Below are 20986 nucleotides of genomic sequence, written 5' to 3' on the forward strand. Positions count from 1 at the left end.
TGGAAAAAGTTGACTGACCCTCTAGTTTGGAAGCTAAGCCCGATGATGAATCCACATTAAATGAAGGAATATGTGAGTGACCTATATCAGCGGTGATTAGATCAATATTGATTCTGAACTGTAGTGGCACAATTGTGTTGTTGTAGTAATGTGTTTTGTACAGTATTTCTATGTTTACAACATAGTAGCAAACTAGCAATGGGTTAAGTCAGGTAAGTCGCCACTGAAAGCGCAGAGACCAAATGCAACTGTTGCCACTTGTTAGTGCCAAGTGGTCCTGATGCTTTTTTCTGCTGATGCAAGACTGACTGTCTACAGAAGCTTGCTTCACACTTTTACACTTTAGAAAGAATAACATCCTTTGTCATCTCATTTCAATGGCTTCAATGGTGTCCCAGTCCACTTCTTTGTTCTGCTCCACCCACAGATACCTGTGGGCGATTCAGTGGCCTCAAATGAACTTTTATTTTCTCAAATGAGAGAATAAAACTCAGATGTGCAGAGCAGGGCGTTTTTGTCTCTCTCTGGACTGCACGCGGAAGATGAAACCTTCAGTGAATTTGTGGTGAAGCTACTTTGGCGATATACGCCCAAATTAGAGAGCCGGTTCATGTAAGGGCGAAGTGGCCTAAAACACCGTCAATTTCTTCCACGCTGAAAAGAGCATCCACCCCTGCAGTTTTATCTGCTCTACATGGCCCACTATTTGGCTTTAGGAAGAAGGCGAAAGGATGGAAAGGTGAGGGAACAAGCACACAGGTATGTTTTATTGATCGAGCACAAGATGGGAGAAAGCCCGTGAACATGAGAATGAATAATGTATGAGATGAGAGGAAAGGATACAGAGATTTGCTGAAGCGATGAGGTGAATTGAAGAGGCAACAGGGGGATGTGAGGGGGCTTTGGGGTTTGGAGGAGGTTTCCTGCCTTGGAAGTGGACTAACCACATGTCCTGACTAATGGAGTCAACAGGAACTCTTGTGCTACAGCTAGAATTGGTGCACACATGCGTACAAACCTCTGCAGTCTGTGTAATAGCAGCACCAGCACTTCGTCTATCCTTTTTCTATGGCGCCTTACAGACAATCACAGGACATATAGAGGGTGTCCCAAAAGTTACTATACACTTTTGTTTCAGGTATCATTTGGACAAATATGGGGCCATCAGCATTTGACGGCTGAGGCTTTGCATTTTTATTGTAAGCATATCAGCATATTATTCCCTCGGCCAAAGGTTGTCGAGCGTCATAATCTTTCACTAGAAGCGTTTGTACTACCTGAGGTCAGTACAGGTTAAGTTGAATCGAGCTTTTGTTGATGCTGACTTCCAGCGCAGCCCTCCACGTAGACTTTCCCTGGATTAGCGCAAACACCTGCCCTGGAAGTTCTGCGTTTACATAAGTGGTTTGTCGAAAAACAGATCCTGTTTCAAGAAACTTGCAATGGATAGTGTAAATGGTATTATGCATTGGAGCAATGTGACGGACAGTCATAAAGCTTTACAAATTTTCACTAAACTTCTGCTTTAATGTCAATTAATGAGCCATTGGCCATCCATACAAACTGCAAAGCCGAAGCTGTCAATGCTCGTCCAAATGGTACCTGAAAAGAAAAAAAGAAAAAAAGGGAAGTGTATCATGACTTTTGGAACACCCTGTCTATTTGTTTTTAAAGTGGAAGTAAACCTTAAACATTTCTCACTAGTATAAACATAACATTCTGACTAATACATGGGTTGACTTCCCCTTGAATGTTTTTAACCAGTTTTAATATCAAACCTATGATCTTTGTAAGTTATTAATCTTGAAAGCTTTATTTTTGCATGTATTAGAATGCTGTACGTGTTTGCGTAACTGCGCACCTTAAAGCTTGCAAGCATTGTTTAAACGGCTTTCAGCCTTAAGTGACCAAATGACAGCTGCACTTGGTGCCATTTTAATTGTCCTAATGGAGTTTATAGGCACACAAAAAAAAAAACACCATTGCAAAGCTCGAGAAGACGGAAGTGTACGCTTGTAAACCTCCGTTCACTCTTCACAATTTCCAGACAGAAAAGAAAGATCCAAACGGATGTAAAACATTAATTTTGTCAATATCCTGAAACCGACGGAACAGACGGATCACGAAGCCTGCTAGCGGACGCACGTGTAGCGAAACGAATAGAGTGACAGAACAAAAGATCAACTTGACAGAAATCGTTTTCCAGTCACTGTGACTTTTAAATAGAGAAACGTTTGCACGTCATATTGACAACTGATTCGCTGAGTGTTATGTGACCAGAACAACACTATTTGTGTTTTGTTGGCAGTGTTTGGACTGCGCATTACAAAACTAGCGATTTACAGGAACATTCCGTTTCTCAGCAGTGCAACATATTACGATACGGTTAAAGACATCTCATGACGTTATGTCATGTCAGAAGTATTCCCAGCTTCAGCAAACCACCATGTTAGCGAGATGCCTCGGGTCACACGGGACACACCGCAGCCGGTCATTAGAACCTACTTCCTGCCCCAATTGAACCCCTCAGTGAAGAAAGATGCTACCCGTCTCTTGATTGCGTGTCTGGTGTCCCTCCTCGGTACAACTCCAGGTAAAGTGCACACATTCAGCCAAATATTAAAGGATAACTCAACAGGAAGACTCTTGCTCCACTAGGGTTGCCAACTCCCTTAAAAAATAAATAAGGGACACCCCATCATTGCTTCAACCTTGCTGGCGTGATTTTTTAAGCTTTTTTTTTTTAGCTAAAACAAATTTTTTCACATTTTTTAATGATATGAACACATGTAAAAGTTGTTATCCAGAAATTTACTTTAATATAAACTAACTAAATTAACTTATGAAAATAAATATCTCTCAAACAGAAACCTTTCCTACTTGACTTAAAGGGATAATACCTAAATACATTGAGCCATTTTCAGCAGTAAATAGTTCATATTTGTCCAGAATGAATTTGATAACTTCATTATTTTTCATGTACAAATATTTCCATTTGCTGTCGACTGAAGATGACATCACCTGTGCTGAGGAAGTAGGTAAAGACCAATCATGTCTCACCTGTTTTCTGGGTTTGGTCAGCAAACTGAGCCATGATTGGTTGTTGTCTACTTCCTCGGCACAGGTTATGTTATCTTCAGTAGACAGTAAGTGGATTTTTATTTATTTATAGGTATTTATTGTACATGAAAAATAATGAAGTTATCAAATTCATTCTGGACAAAATATAAACTATTTCCTGCTGAAAATGGTATGGTAAATGGAAAAAAGTATCCCTTAAACAATAAATAATAAGCAGAACATTCAACCTGTAACTTATGAAAAGCTCAATGCCCAAACCTATTTATATTTATATATATTTGCTTATTTTTCCCATTTTTATTTCATCATCGTCATTCAATGTTCTGAGAGTCAACTTGTATGACGAGCGGATTCTCGTCCTACACGTGAATCAATGTGCTGTCAGCTTATTGGTCACAGAGCAGGAGGTCCTTGCAACTTTACCGTAAATTCTCACATAAAGGTCACTGTTAATCATTCATTCCATTGACCTTTTACGTACTATTTTTGACTCTCACGGTATTACGGGACAAAGTGCGTCCCTTGACAACTCAATACGGGACGCGTACTTATATGTCTAAATACGGAACGGTTTCGTATTTCAAGGGACGTTTGGCAACCCTATGCTCCACCCCTCACAAAGATTTGAAATTGGCGCTCAAAGGGGGTGTTGCCTGGAGGACCATTGGGTTGCGAATGGGGAGAGGGTTGGGCGTGGTCTGGCTGTGATTGACAGCAGCAACTCGCTAAGAAGCCGTTTAAGGATCCGTGTATGAGAATGAGCCGGTGGGTGACATGCGGAACAAGGGACGTAGTACGTATCGTCTCGTGTAATGAGAGGACAAACAGCTAAATTGAGTTAATCCCAGTGTGTTACCTGAAGATGGCGCCGAACACACGTTTTTTGCCCCTAAAACAGTCAGTAACTAGCCTAACGACACGCTATGCATGTTTAAAATAGATTAAATAAAAAACATACACTTTCCAACAGTTGAAATGGTCCAAATCGAGAGCTTCCCCCGTTATCTGTTAGTTTTCAACGAAAAGTTGGTAGCAGGCAACGAGCCGGCCTCCCCATAATGTACCGCGCTGCCGAGTTTTGCCACTTTGCTTATACATATGCTAATACTAGCTGATTATTTGCGTTTCACTTGATGCCCAAACCTATTCGCGGCACACCACTGTGCCACGCCACAGTTGCTGGCAATCAGTATTGACAAACTCACATTCATACCTATGGGCAATAAGTAGTCTTCAATTAACATACATATTTTGAAATGTGCAATGCAGGCTCACTTCCACCAAAGAAACCCACAACTGCTCCGGGTCTCTGGCATATCCTGTCCAACACATTGGCCATGGAGTGTGGTTGTGCTTTTATGCAAATTAACTGTATATAGATTGCCTGTAGCATTAGCATGTGGCTAATTCATAACTAGTGAGCTATTCAGATTCCGATTTATTGAAGCCTGGCAGGTTGTCTTTCAGCGCCCCAAGTTTCTTAGATGAAAAAAACACAAAGAGCAAGGAAAAACTCTGAACTATTATTGACCCAAGATGAGATCATAACTGTATGTCGAGCTATTTTGTGAGTCATCCAGTGATGTCATGTCACACCAACAACTTTTATGGAGGCTTTTTCCCCCCCTGAACTGCTGTTGTGCATTTTATTCGTGTGATATATTGACTCACATTAGTTTCCAGTTTCTCTTGTATTTTCAACATCTCTGAGCATTTGCACACATTTACCGCATGTGCTCTATAAAGTCTTTTCACTATTTATAAGGACAACAACGGTGCCAAGCTCATTTGCAGTTCTTCCTACTAATCCTCACAGGTATTCTGTATATGTCTCTTTATTGCAGACAGACCAAATGGCTGCCTACTTTTTTTCTGGAGTGAAGATTCACAAGCCGGAGCGTGAAAAGTGTCCTTTTCATTTATCGTTTTCATTTCTTCTTTCATAATGGACAATAGGTGCTGTGAGACTTTGGGACGAACTTCTTTTAAGGCCTGGTCACATGAAAGTGGATCTCGTTTCCAGACCAGACAGAAAGATAGATAGATAGATAGATAGATAGATAGATAGATAGATAGATAGATAGATAGATAGATAGATAGATAGATAGATAGTCATCCAATGAGGATGACGATGTGTGACATCAACTGCAAAATTAACTTTCATCCTTCATATGTTGTGTATGATGTTTAAATAGTGAATTGGTGGGAGGAAGATTTGTTTGGAAGGCGTAACTCACATTATGGTTGTAGGCTAGCGGGCTAGCTAGCAAGAAGCTACAGCACGTAGCATGCCGCTGGACTCTTAGCGCAAACTGCCGCGTGCGGAGGACACGACTAGTCAGTTCGTTCGTTCCCACCTCCCCGACATGTAGCAATGGTCCCACTTGCGCGGGCGTGCACGTGCACTCTCTCGCTCTGTCCTTCTCTTTCTCTCTCTCTCTCTGTCCTCTCTCTCCCTCTCTCGCTGTTTCAAGTTACTCAGGCATTGCCTTTTAGATGGATTGCTACATTAGCTCGCGCTAGTTTTTAACTTTGGGTTACACCAGCGAAAACTGCATTTGCTTTAACATTACGCAAGACCAGAGAGTTGTCGATTCGAGAGAACCATTTTGAAGGTGACTTTGGTGTGATATTCATCTTTTGATCTGAAATACAACAAGAAGAAAGGAATTGACTTTGCCGTTCCAATACTTTTGAAAGGGACTGTATGTACGACAGTTAGGTTCTGTATGCTGTGTCCGTGTTGGTTGAACTAAAATACAACATAACACATGGGCTGGGTGTGGCTGAAATGCCACAAAGGCCAGATAAAAGGGCAAAAGAAATTATCTGTCAAGTCTGAAGCTTCTGCTCTTCTAGCCTAATACCTTTGATTGATATCCTCAATGGAAGCTGCTATTCACAGTGTATTGTCACATCCATCTTGTTTAATGAAATACAAACGCTCACATATGTTATCTAATGAACCGTTAGTGCCTTTACGTAAGATGGAGGCAGCTGGTAATGCTGTGGCTTGTGTGCAACATTTGTCAGAGAAGGACTCATTTTGAGATGTGTTGCGGTTGGCCTCTTACGACTCATGACCTCAGGAAGGTTGCAGCGCCTGTGGGTGCAACAAACGACTCCACTTTCGCTCCTGTCTCCTTTGGGATACAATGCTTTCATTCTGCTTTTGAATGCACGTAGTTCACAGCATATGTGAATAATTCAATTAAGGGCTCTGTGATTTTTGCACAAGGGAGCCCCCAAAATAAATAAATAAATAAACTGCAGTAACGAACTGCTAGCTGAGTTTAAACCCAAAGCTTTTGGAAAAATTCCTTCAGTGTGTCTCAAGTGTGTTTTAAGGATGGATTATAGTTGACGATAAGAGTACGCATTTGAGGTAACTGAAAAGACCTGGAGGAGGTTTCCAAGGCACCGGAATAATCTTTGTCATTGGAGCTCTTATTGAAGCTGAAGGGGAAACAGCCCGGGGCCATTTGAACGCATCCTGCTTCGGAATTTAAATACCTGTGAGAATGTGTGTATTGGGGATGCTGGGATTCTTCCGTCTCATGTAAATCCACCACACAATGCTGTTTCATTCAGCACAGCCGAGGAGTTATTTTAGGTCCTAAATGGACTACATTGTGTTATATTTTTCTGTCTACACAAGTACGAGTCTTTGTCACGTTAAGGATTATAAACATGAATACAGCAGGATTACACACTAAAAGCCTCAAGCATTTGGTCATGAGCAATGACACACTGACTGCTCAATAGATCAAAACATTTAATACACACCATCGCAGGGGACATGCGCTTGCAGCACTTCACCAGTGCACTTTCCAAACTCAGCCTCTCCTCTTGAAAACACATCAAAACAAAATAATTTAAAACAAATACATTTTTTTTTTTTAAAGGTTACACTGCTTAACACATTTTCATTATACTGCTCGCTAAAATGCATCACAGAAATTAGTATTTGACACATGGCAAATCATAGGAAACGTATTACATTGAGACTGTGCTTGTTTGAAAGTGAGCGGGTAAGATGTGAAAAGGCAACGTCCTTGACGAAATGTCAGCAGAGGGGAAAGGTCAGAAAGAAGAGGATGCGTCCGTCCGTCTTAAGTGCAGGAGCGTCGCAGATGTGCTCACGGACGTCAGAGTTGGGCGTTAAGCGTAGAAGGTTTCTACTTTGACTGCCTGACAGAACATCGTCATGGAGAACACCAGGCCCAGGATCTGGAAAACAGCAAACATTCACCACTTAAGACGCTTTCTTTGTGTTCATTTGAAATTAGGATTGGATTTCTTAATTACAAGTTAACGTCATCGAATTCCAGTAAACTAAACCCCTTTTCACACTGCGCCTGCTCAGTGTGAATGAGCTTCCCATATTTATTTGCCAGCATGCCCATATTTGGAAGTGCTGACGTAACCGTTTAGCAGGAAATAAAAAGTGGAGATTTTGCCACTGGTTAGACGGGACCTTGATAAAATAACACGTAACACTATGGCGCCTTGCTATTGTGCCAGACCTCCTCTTGCAGTTGCCCAGCAACACTCCATTCTGTGGTCCTCGCCCCTCACCACACACACTATCAATGGATTTGATGACGGCACACTGCTAAATGCAGTGTGAAAAGGGCTTTGGAGCTGTATATTAAAAAAAACTGCCTTTATTGATAATGTACAATTTGGAGTTTAACTGTCAGATATGTATCACCATCATTATTATTATCAGTGATAATTTCGTTGATGAAAAAATGTCACCATATTTTTCATCACAATTTTTTTTTCAGACGAAAATGAAACCAAAACTAAAATGGAAGCCATTCATTGAGACGATAACGATAACTAAAATTCACTGACAAAATGAAAATGAAAATTCACACAACCCAATCAGACGGAATGAAACACGGGTGAGAGAAAATAACCACTCAGATACTTATTTAAGCAATTATGCACTTTTTTTTATTTAGAAGAAAACTAAATTTAAGACGGCATATTATCGTCAGTTTAACATGTTTCATTGAAACAATTAATAAAGACAGTTGTATTAAATGTGACTTCCATGGTAAACTACAGTTACAAATAGGTGTGTTATAATTTTCTCTATAAAAGTTTAAATGTATGTTGAAGGAAAACATTGAATAAATTGCCAATTTAGTCGACTAAAATTGTTCTTTATTTCGTCGACTAAAATTGGATTAAAACTAAAAGACAATCAGATGACAAAATTATCACCAAAACTTTAATAAAAAGACTGTACCACTAAAAAAATTTTTTTTTTCACAATTAACACTGATTATTATCATTATAATCATTTTTATTAAGGAGCATTATGATGGACGACAGGTGCAGAACTGCATTGCATCATACCAATAGGTTCTTCCAATACTTTGCTGTCATTTAGTTATATGACAAACAACTGTCAGAATGTTGTAGTGCAGTTCTACATTCCAACAAGCTGCAACTATAATAACAAACTTAATATCAAATTCATATCTCGACACATGTGCACTAAAGCATTGTCATCTTTGTAAAGACAGTATTTGTGTAGCAGTGAGTCACGCTTGACACTCCCAGGAACCGCCGGGTGTGTACGAATGATGTGAAATGCGTCATTCTTTACATAAAAATTGAGTTAAGATGAAGTCACGCTAAGCACCAGCGGTTTTTATGAGTGTGGTCTACACATCGAAGAGAGTGACATCATGAAATAGCTCCAAAGGTACACAAGATCATTACCATCATTTAACACCGGGGGATGTAAAGGGAACACAAGCGTGTCGTAATAAACGACATTCCTGATGATTTATGATTCGGAGGTCCAGCAGGTCGTCGGTTAAACTGCAGCTTCAGCGATTCAATCTCTGGCTCTCCATGTTCACATGGCAAAATGTCCTTGAGCAACACACGGCATGGACCCGATGTGTGATGTTGTGCATGTAAGACTGATACCAAGTGAGAAGAGCTCACACACTCTTTCTGGTTTCTGTGTATTTTATTTTATTTTTTTAAATCCATCAATCATCCCTCAAACCAACATTTTCTACTGCTCAGCTTACTTTGGGCCAGAGGCTGGGCAAACCACGGACTGGTTGCTTTTCAATCACAGGGCACATATTGACTGACATTCACAATCCCTGACAATTTAGAGTCATCAAATGCGATTTTACATGCGTGTTTTTGAATTGTGGGAGAAAGGAGAAGCCATTTGTTCCACTTCACTGGAGCCGTGGAAGGACTGTCACTTGGAATTCAAGTTAAGCAATGGCTTGTATTTAAGAAAACAAAAAAAAGTGGGCAACTCATAAAAGTCAAGGTACCACTGTATTTGCTGTGAATTATACATTAGTGTGAAAAGGCAGGCACTACCATTGATGTTTTAATTATTTTTTGGGGGGGACATAGTTAAACAATAAATAATAGAAAATATATAGTTCAAAGAATTACACAAAAGGAAGAAACTGGATGAAGGCAAGAAAGAAAAAAAGAAAAAATACAACTTTTAACTCATTTGCTCCCAAAAACGCACACCAACGTTCTGTTTTGAATAGCGCCATGGTCCCCAAAACGAATTTATACTTCTTTTTTTTTTTATGCTAGAGCATACAGAAGGTTTTGATGCAGCCTCCGACCTGAAGAGGTCGTTTAAAGCAATGGTAGTTATTACAAAAAACGGCCAGCAGGTGGCAGCAGAGTATAAGAGATCAACCAGAGCCATGTTGCAACAAGCTCTTTTTGCCAGTGTTTTCAACAGGTTTGTGAATAATGATGAAACTTTGATATATTCTAATGCTAATTGCTGCAAAACGGAAACAGATACAAATATACTTTTTTTTTTCCTGATGAAAGACTCTAATCTTTCTTTTGGTAGGTTCCATGTTTTTATACCAAATACATCTAGTCTAACATCTGGGAGCGAAGGGGGTTGCTTCAGTGAAAGTGACTGCGAGTGAATGAGTTAAATATCTCAAAATTCAACAATGAGCTGTCCAACTAATCCGTGTTCTTGCCAAGATTGCAGTACAGGGCAACTGTAAAGAGATTTATTAAAATGACCCAGAGATTTATTAATTTTAGCCATCATTAATGTATTACTCAAATAGATGTGCTTTTAATGCATATTTTGCACTTTTTCAAGCATCATTATGGAGATTTGTATTTGCGTTGAAGCTCACTGAGCAGCAGCCAACTTTGCGTACTACCCAAATAGTTACTCTGGGGGAAAGCAAGGTAACGCATGACTTTGCATGAGCCATAATTACACATACGCTCAAACACTGTTAAGTTGATTACATCTACTTTCTGCTTCATTTGGCTGTATTAGAAGATTCAAAGCACCACTGAGAGTCTAATGGCTGACTACAAATGAGCCTGCAGCTGCGGCACAAGACGAGCCACGTGACGGAGGCCTTCATCTGTAGTGCAAGGCATGTCACGTAGCAATCGGCTGCGAAGGAGATAAAAGAGTTTTATGGAATGTCAACCCCGCCCCTATGTGGTCTTCAGTGCCAACACGCGAAAAGTCGGCACGTGCTGTGCTGTCCGCAGAAATCCTGCGGCAGCACTTAATTCAAAGGACACTGGAAATGTGAGCTTTATCGAAGCAAAAGTCAGAGTGTCTGTGTGTGTAAGTGGAAATATCAAAAAGTGACTTACAAATCATGGAACTGCGTCTAATTACCTGAGTAAGTGCTGTGCATAGAGCAAAGATCCAAAGGGCCACCAGGTTCTCGTTAAGCCAGTCCTTCACCCGCTCGTAGCACGGCTGTTGACACACGCACACACACAAGATACATTTAACGGCAGTCTATTAAGAGAGAACATGTAGATGACGTCAGGATTCCGTGTTGCGCGTACCTGACAAACTTAATTCTTAATCATACCGAGAGAGATTTTTGATAGTTGACCGGCAACATTTTAGCATAAACGTGTCCCGGTGGAAAAGTTTAGCATGGAAACACATTTGAGATGAAGTCAAAAAGAGTTTTTGATCACTGAATGGATAAATATTCCCACAGAATCCTTGGATATTGCAGAAAGTTCTACTCAAAGGTGCAGTACTTTTACTTCCTATATGGTGTGAGGGTCAACTATACTGCCACTGTTTATATACGCACAGTCTGTACCCACCAGGTCGGTTCACGTACATGACTAAAATGTGACCTTCCTCCCTGGAGATGCTGCCAGACTTTCATTGCCGCCACCCGACTTGCTGATTGTTTGTGACTTTTACAGTCTTCTCATCTGTTTAAATCATCAGTAAGCGAACACAGACTGAAAGTGAATGGGACACCATTTGTGCAAATTTTAATATAATATACGTGTCGCAATGAACGGTCCCTTGAATCAATGCATATTAACCGAGTATTTCATGGAAATCAAAATCGAAAATCTTCCCAGCGGGTCTCAATGCGGCCTAACCGGATATAACTTCATTAAGCCACATTGTTTTCTTTCTGGCTGTGAATGTGTTTTTTTTTTAACTACTGTTTCACTTAAAATTCTTTATTCCATTGGATTTTGCCATCACGTTGCGTTGCTGTTAGAAACAGCGGGCGTGAACCTGTTTCGGTTTCCCACCGATGTGTTTTTTTTATGAATAAACTTGACTTGTCTCATGTCTCTTATATTTTAATGGCCATTAAAGAATATTTTATATAACACTTTATTTGTAAACCAATTTTACGGATAACAATTTGCTTGCTTTCCTTCTCCTAACATTTAACTTCTTGTTGTGCTCTACAAGTCCAAAGAATCTGAGATCAGAGTATCGGATGCGCTTTAAAGAATTAAAAATTAATACATTTAAAAAATCCTGCAAAAACTACTGACTTTCCCTTCTTTAATGTCTGGAACATTTTGTTCTGTTATTTTTCTTTCTACCAAGGAAAGTATTCTTCCACTACTCTGTTAATATGGCCACACCAATGAGGTTCATAATCGAATCATACATTTTGTATATGTTCCGTTTTTCTAGCCAATTAATTCCTTCCCGTGAAGATCTTCATATTGACAGCTCTAGTCAAAACAGCTTCCAGATGCTACCCAATCTGACATCAACTTGAATTTTATTTTCTGCATTTGCTGTGAAGTAACAAGAGAACGGACCAAAAAAGGAACAAACAATTAACGTTGCTTGTTCAAATACTTTTAAGATGATCAAAACTGATTAGTCATACACACAAAATGCCAGTAATTGGTATTCTGTGTCAGCTTCTGATCAACGAAAAGACCTGGTGATGTCGTGAATAATGGACATAGGTGCTTCCACCATACAGTGGTGATGTCGCCACTAAAAAAATCCTTTCTACTGACACAGGTTGGTGACTGTGTTATTTATATAATCTAAATAATCAATTAGCTGAGTCAGAACCACATAAACCAAAGGCACAATTGATTTTGCAGTTGCCTGAAACACAGAGGAACCCAAATTATTATTATTTTTTCTCAGCACAAGGTAAAGTAATTCTCAGCTGGATCAATATGGAAAGTAATGCAGTGAGCCTGCTTCAATGTTATTCATCAAACAGAACCCTGGTGGACCTCAGCGGTGCATCTGAAAATGTATAAATCATGTTGGGAAAGTCAGAGCTGGTATGTGAGTTCAAGCCATGTAACATTTTCGCCCTGCCAAATTACACAACAGATATGTGTGAAGAATTAGCAAATTGCACAACTGATATGTGTAAAAAAAAAAATAGCAAAGAAGAAGTGGCGCACTGAGAGGATGAGGAGAAGAGGCGAAGAATTGGCTTGTTTTTCTGACAGCTGAGATGTTCAGTGGTTGAGCATTTTGTAGTGATTAGCCGATGCTCAACATAATCAATTATTTTGTTTGTTGTTCCAGCAAGAACAAGATTGCCACCACTTCGGTTACTAAGTGTCTCCATTTCTGTTTTGTTTAGCATTTCTTGAAACATTCATCCAGCCTGAAGTATCAATACTTTTAGTGCACTCTAATGCTAACCTGCAACCTTCAGTCACAATCATAAAATAATACTACGGTGTCAAAGCAGTCATTGTTGTTGGCATCTTTCCTCACAGAGCAGTAAAGATGGAGAGCGACTCGGCTTTCTGTGTTGTTTGAAATATTGATGCTTCACATTTTCACATTTTGAATGGCTCAAATGGGTGTTTAACGTTTAAAAGGTTTGTCACACTGTCACAGTGTGTGTTTGAGTGCTTGAGAGTTTATTTGGTGGACATTTCATCACAGTTACTAACTTATATTCATGACTAGAATCACATTAACTTTACTCATATGTTCATCTACTTGTTTGTTTATGTTTTTAGCATCTCAGTAATATGTGGAATTGAAGTAACCATAAAAATATTCAGTAATTTTAATTCAGAGGTGGCAAATCCAGGCCCAGAAAGTAAAAACCCTGCAGTTTAGCCCATGGTGCTAGCTAGCTAGCTCCTAGCAGTAAACGAGCACCATGGAAGCTAGCTAACTAGCACCTGAGGCTAAAGCCAAACGGTGGCAGGGTTTTTACTTCTTGGACCTGGATTTGCCACCTCTGTTCCAATTAAAAGTGACAATGGAACTTTTTGGTGGTGTGTAGTGTCTATTAGTTGTTGAAGTCAATGAAGACAAGGCTTGATGGAGGTTTATAGAAATGTATCCATAAATTGCTTGGAGAGCACAATACAGCTGGTAAATTTGGGGTGGAGAAAATTAGGGGTAGGGGACTTGGTTGTTCAGGATTTCTTTTTTCATTTGTGTTTATTAGGATTGAGAGCGGCCATCGGCTTCCCCGCTCAGCTCATGACTGAAAAAATGGTGCTAATGTTACTAAGTGACAAGTTAATAGGAAGCGCAAGCAACCGGGGCATTTTACAAATGTGATGCAGAAGAGTTTGCAGAGGTGAAGAACAGGTCGCGGGGATGTGGTGTTTGTTCTGAATGAATATTTGATGTTAGATGTTCTTGCACATCTTTCTGCAGCTTTAATTGCCTCTAGTAAAAACCTGCGGTATAGACTGTAGATAGTAATCGTATTATGTGTTGTTTTAGCAATTTACTAGAAGGACACGGCAGCGTTTAATCATTAACAACCCTGTAAAAGGATCAAGTATAATTACATTGAAATTTCAAAATTGTTATCAATTGCACAGTAAAAATCCCTATATATGTCTACAACTGAAAATAGCTATCTAGTAGAGGTGCCGTTCTAATTCACATCATACATTTGTGTGGTCATTTGTTGCTCGCCACAGGTTATAGGGCTTAACCGCTTAATCATAATATCCTTTGGGCCAATGGATTTAAAACAAAAATGCTTGTGCCAGTCATGCTCACTGTGATGACAAATTAGGGGATGACTGCATCAGTCACAGTGGACAGTGAACAGTCAAACAGACGCATACTAATGAGTACCAAATAGCACTACCATCATGAGGCTAGTTACTACTAATAAACATGAATTTTGTAACTGAATAACTACTCTTACTAACACTAGCGAATATAAAAGAAATCTTCCTGTCATACATAAAAGATCTGCTGGATCCATGTTGTCACCACAGTCATTAGTGTTTTAGCCTCTGTAAACTTTCCATTAACCAACATTTCAAATGCCGTTATTGTTATCCACTTACTTAAAAAAAATAAATAAATCCATCGCTCTCTCTGTGCAAGACTCAGGAGGTAGGGCACGCAGTTGTCCCGGTACGACCCTCAAACGAATCGACGGGAAAAGCCCGGCTCATGAGTAAGTCTGTTATTGTGTCAAACTGAAGCATATTACTGCGACATACATATGACGTGTCGATGGTCAATTTCTTGTGCAATTCACATTCGTCCTCGTGTCTCCGAGCCGCCTTCTTCATTATTGCATGAGCCACTCATCACACTTTGGGGATGTCAGCCAGCTTACAATGTCACAGGCTCAGCGCAGGGCCGTAGCTAGTCATTTGGAGATCAAGCAACGTCAACTCAACCAACTCAATCATTTTGTCATATTTGTATTGTTTAATTGCACCTCATGTTACTCGCTTCTGCAGCTTCATGGCAATTGTCTGCTATAAATTACTATTATTATAATTATTGTCTGCCGTATATATATATATATATATATATATATATATATATATATATATATATATATACATATACTTAAATCTGACTAATATACTGGACATAGTTACACGTTAGATTAATAGTTAGTCGAAATAGCAGTCATTGATTAGTGATAGATCAATATGTTTTTTTCATGGTTGATACCGATTATTAGTAGTCAAGGAGACCGTTATTCATTTGCAGAAAAGAGAAAGTATTAGCTTAAAAAAAACAACAACTTTTTAAAAAAATATTAAGTACTGTATATAAATAATTGAGAGCGTTGTTTAAAAATTCTAACAAAAATTGCAGGGTGCTTCCAGAGCCATCAGCATGCGTTAAATGCGCTAAATTAAAAACTAAGCAAGTAAATGGTTCCCTAAAGTGTTCTACTGTAAATAAAGTTTTCCAAAATTTCAACATAATTACTTAATTTTATTTTATTATTATTTTTTTTTTTAAATAAAAAGTTCCCAGTGTTAGCAACAGTTTTTTTATGAATAAATCCCTAAATGAAAAATTCCCTGTATCTCACTGAGCGACAAATGCATGCGAATGTAGTTAATTTGGGGTTTTCGTCAGGGTTCTTAAAAGGTTTCAAAAGATCTTCGCAGACAGTAAAAAAAATGGTCTGAATATGTTTGAATTGTCTTTGCGACAAGTAAAAACTGTCTGTGAACATATTAAAAATGCTGATGAAAATCCTAAATTTCGCTACGTTTGCAAGCATTCACCGCTCGGTGAGAAAACAGCTTTACCAGCCTTCAGATTCATAAAAAGGCAGATAATCAGTTTACTGGCCGATAATCAGTCTATCCCTATTATTGAATAACGTGTTACCGGCATCACTGATCACGGGTACAGATAGACATTCAACCATTCACTCACACATTCGTACCCTCACTAGGTGGGAACCGAACCCACACCACCTGCACCAAAGTCCAGAGTGTCTGCACCCCTACTTGTAATCTGTTGACTATTTTTTCTCCAGTTAGAATAAAATTGAATCCACACTAATCTGTTTAAGGGCCAGAACTGCTGACAAACTCGCAGCTTTACTTTTACATTTGCATATCTAATCCTTGATTGTGTTTTCCTCTATTGGGTTTGGAAACCCGAAATGAAATCCAGTACCTGTATTGCCATAGTAACCGAGCTGCATTGTAAAAAGGGGATAAAAAGACTGAGAAGAAGAACTCCAGTTGGATAGTGATGCCAGGGCTTACCGCTGTCCACCATGTCCCCGGGTTATCCAGGCCGCAGTTGTCGCTGTACTCCAGGCAGCAGGAGTCTGGCACACGAGAAGCATTGTAGACTTCAAACCAGTCCGTGTGGTTGGTCACTCCGCAGCAGCGGAACTGCAGACAAGAGAGTGTTTGTTATGATCACAGAGAGCGCTCAGCTAATTTACTTGTCATGAGATTTGTACATTTGCCAACCCCGAGTTAAATTGAGCCACTTTTCTTTTGTGCACGTCTCATTTGCTTCAAAGATCACTTTGAAACCCACTTAATTCATCATCTCTTTATCTTCTCTCTTTGTACTGCTACATGATCTGACAATTGGTTTCACATTTGCAATACTATACAAATCAGTGCATTTCATGAAATGAATAAGATAAAGTGCACCACATGTTGCGATCTCAACTAAAGAGTGGTATTAAACACTCTTCGGCTCAACCATAAAACAATGGCTGAAGCTTGGATTTTTAAGAACATTATTTCTAGAAATAGTAAAAAAAAAAAAAAGAGAAAACATTTTGAACATTTTTAGAATAGCTTTGCTATGATTGTGTTTTGGGTTGGGTTTGGGGTGATTGTGTTAAGGATGTCTTATGCTTATGCAGTTAGTATGTCCCTTTACATTTTATGGAGGACCAAAACTGCCAAAATTCAAAATAAATAAATTAATTCATAACATATATATGATGACATGATATATATATTAAAATTTTTAATTATATGTTTTTTTATATCCGTTTTTATTTTCACTTTTAGTCATTTATTTATTTAGTCATTTATCTATTTTAAATGTTGGCAGTTTTGGTCCATACTGCCAGGACGAAATGTTATTCAAATGAAGGGCCGTTCCTAAGCGTGTCTTGGGTTGGACTCCGCCGTTGCAAACTGCCTTTCATTGGTCGAGTGAGCGGCTCGGCGAAGAAGGAAGTCTCGCCGGCTTGCGTGGAGAGCTCCAGCAATGGACGACTATCTTGTCCACTGTCACCTCGGCTTGTTGTCGAGCAACTCAAGTCGCAGGTTGTGTTTGCAACGGCGGAGTCCACGCTTAGGACCGCCCCCTCATTTGAATAACATTTTGAACTGGCAGTATGGACCAAAACTGCCAAAATTAAAAAAATTAATAAATGACTAAATAAATAAATGACTAAAAGTGAATAAAAATAATATATATATATATATATATATATATATATATATATATATATATATATATATATATATATATATATATATATATATATATATATATATATATATATATATATATTGTGTTGGTTTTATTTCCATTTATATTTATTTTTTATTACATTTTTGAATTATATATATAATCAGCTTTTAATTTCACCTTTTTTTTTTTGTCATTTCTTTATTTTGAGTTTTGGTCCTCCATACCTTTTAATGAGCTCCTTGCATTATGCTTATGTAGGTCAAGGGGTCATTTTGTTATGGATTTATTATGCTAATGTTTCTCATGATGATAATGTGACGATGATGATGTTTTAGCCAAGTAAGCCACTCTTAGTTTGCTTGGTTATATGCAGCTACTATGCCCCGTATGATGATAATGCAATAATGTAGTCAGTTGCTATGCAGTTACTATGCGCCTATCTTAGTTTGTCAATATGCCTTTATTATGTCATATAGAATTGTGCTAGCAAGAGTTACTGAATGACACTTTTGTCAGTATGTCGAGGTTCCTCAATTAGCCGAGATTTCTCTCAGCATATTGAGGTTTGTTCCATGCAAGCTGCCTTCCATGTGTTCTGCATCAAGCCCAGCTTGCTGTGGTTATGTTGTACTTCTGAATTTGGCATCCTTTCCACTCAAGGTTTCTTCATCAAGTGTTTTTTTTAGGCCATCTGAATCCATATCCTGCTCTCTGTTTTTACTTTGTATTTTTTGTTTATAAAGACCCTCTTTCCCAACTCCAACAAGTGTCTTGTGTGTGTTCGGGTCCTATTTCCACACCTCAAGTGACAAGCTAAATGTATCAATTTAGTGAATCAATTAATTGAATAATTAGTTTTAAAATATTTTTGCATAAAATGTATTGCCAAATAATTTTTTTCCCAGATTAGTGCGTATTTGGTATTGTTTAATGATGAAATGAAACCAAATAAAAAACAATATCACAGCGAGGGAGTGATGTACCCACCAATGTTTTTGAAACTGAGAGCAACTTCCGGATTAAGTAAATGTCAATTATAGGTTATTCATGCTAGTGGCAAATTTGCCACTTTATAAAGATAAACATTTATAGGTGACCCTAATACTTCGTCCTAGAAATCTGACGATTTAGACAATTTCAAGTAAAATAAAGGCTCAAAACGATTAATAGATAATAAAAATAGTTGTTGATTAATTGTCGATTGATTCATTAATTTTGACCCCTCTATTATTTTTTGTAATCTATTGTTCCTCATCTTGTGTATGGAGATGTTTAACAATTCAGTAAGTTAATACCATTCAGGGTGAACTCTGCTCCAGGGACATCTTCCTTATTATCTATTCAGTGACTCAGCATGTATGAAGGAGGCTTGCTGGAGAGAGTTGTGGCAGAACATGAGCTGTCTTTTTAATGGGCTTTAACTCAGCTCGACTCAGTTTGTCTCGAGCTTCTTTACTTACATAGCCACATGAACAAACAAACATACATATGGTACGCCAGTGATCCCTGCATTCGTGCTTGAACACGTTCAATGTCAAACTGCGCCCGTTAAGACAGACTTGTCCCACGCCATCTCCCTGCATGCAGCTGAAACTGCACATTAACGCCCACGCAGGCTGACACACATTATTGCATATTTTATTTACTGTTGTCATGGCGGATGCCTTTGATCATACGCAAACACGCTATTGCTGTGTCGCTTGGCGCCGACACATACACAGGCCTGACCTGTCATCATGTACTAATGGAACAAAACTGCTCACCATTAACGCTCAAAAATAAAACCAGAGCGCCCAGAAGTCTCCGATATGCCATTTGATGTCTCCTGAAGGCATTCAGCAGCCGCAATATCAGCTTCATGCATCCTCCCCCACCTCAACACATTATTCAAAATTACAAATTGCTTCCTATTTTTTCCCGTTGAAATTTAAAACAAATATTCGGGTGAAGCACATCAAAGCGAAAGCTGGGAACAAAGATTACCTCTACGAGAGGATGATTCATTTATCTGTCAGCTTTCTCACCACAGCCTTTTAAAGTTGGGCAGAGATATTTCAGCAGTTTTTCTTTGCTGATTTTACTTCTGAATGTTGGTAATATAAACTGCGTTGTAAAGCCACACATTCTGTCAACTTCAAAAAAGCAGTCTGAGGCCAACAAATGACTGAAAGCAAGCAAGACATCTAAAAAACTTATTAGCTTAATAAATCTATGTCTGTAGGAGCCCACCACTGGTCATCGTGTCTTACATCAGTTTGAACAATCATCCAGGCGTTGGTCAGACCCACGTTGCCTTCCGTGCCAAAAAGCTGGAGGCCCTTCTTCAAATCCCTCTGGGCGTACTGGTCGATCTGAGAAACAAAACAAAACATTAGTGAACTTGGCTTTGACTTTATTCAACACTACAATTTTAATGGATTCATTTGACTACATTCAAAAAACAGGTTGCAGATATGTAATACACTAATTACTATCATCATGCTAGGCTGCCCCACCACAGATGCTTGAAAGTGTAGATAAGGTATTCTGTATACTTCATAAACTATTTAGTTCACCTAAAAAAACAAAAAAAAACAGGTGCCTCACTGGATAGAGTAGATTGCTTGATGGATAAAATAATACATTTAAAATGTGCATCAACCACATTTTCATCACAAGTTTTCAAAGTACACTAATTAAAAACAATTTCAAACTATTTCCCCACAATTACATTGAAAGATGCGCAACATCCATATAAAAATGTTGCAATAACCTTTATGCAACTTAAAGTCAAAGGATTTTAATATATATTATGAATTGTTTAAATGTATATCTAATAGGGGTGAAATGAGTCTTCGAGTAATTCGATAAATTCAATTTAAAAAAAAATGGTTGAGGATATACTTCTGCCTCGGGTACCCAATCATTTGTTGTACATTGTCGGGAAGACAGTCAAGCTAGCCGTAGCAATTTTACCATACATGGAGAGTTTTTAGTCATTCCGAATGAAGATCTCTGGTCACTTGTTTACATGTGACGTGATCCATTCCGATCTGCCGTTTATATGCTCCCCTCTTTTAATCGGATCAGCCCAGCGGCAGCCGCGAGAGGCACGGACATCGGTCACGTGATTTATCAAGATGGAGTTCAGTCATCAATTAGCATATTAGTTGTGACAGTGTTAACACTTTTATTGAAGCAACATCTTGATAAAAACAAGTTTTAAGTACCGTATTTTTTGCACTATAAGGCGTATCGGATTATAAGGCGGAGCTTTAATGAATGTCCCTTTTAAAAACCTTTTCCATATATAAGGCGCACCGCATCATAAGACGCATAGAATAGAAGGATACGGTAGTGGCTGGGGTTGTGTTAAGCATCCACTAGATGGAGCTTACTTAACCAACATTGATCCACATATAAGGCGCATTAGATTATAAGGCGCACTGTGTTTTTTTG

The 20986-nt window shown here is 38.8% G+C and overlaps 1 protein-coding gene across 3 annotated transcripts in view; it reads right to left on the bottom strand.

Annotated features, from left to right (window-relative positions):
* Positions 1–6843: 6843 nt before the first annotated feature.
* tspan4a (tetraspanin 4a) overlaps positions 6844–20986 on the bottom strand; it is a 124305-nt gene continuing 110162 nt past the window's right edge. For all 3 annotated transcript variants that reach the window (XM_086070710.1, XM_086070709.1, XM_086070711.1), the window contains 4 exons: positions 19798–19899; positions 16366–16497; positions 10763–10846; positions 6844–7311 (listed from right to left, as the gene is read on the bottom strand). In XM_086070710.1, the coding sequence (XP_085926836.1) occupies positions 7243–7311; positions 10763–10846; positions 16366–16497; positions 19798–19899 (387 nt within the window). In that variant the 3' untranslated portion in view covers positions 6844–7242. The remainder of the gene's footprint in view (positions 7312–10762; positions 10847–16365; positions 16498–19797; positions 19900–20986) is intronic.

Source organism: Leptonotus elevatus, chromosome 3 (assembly GCF_054856555.1).
Source record: "Leptonotus elevatus isolate MCC_2025b chromosome 3, RoL_Lele_1.0, whole genome shotgun sequence".
NCBI lineage: Eukaryota > Metazoa > Chordata > Actinopteri > Syngnathiformes > Syngnathidae > Leptonotus > Leptonotus elevatus.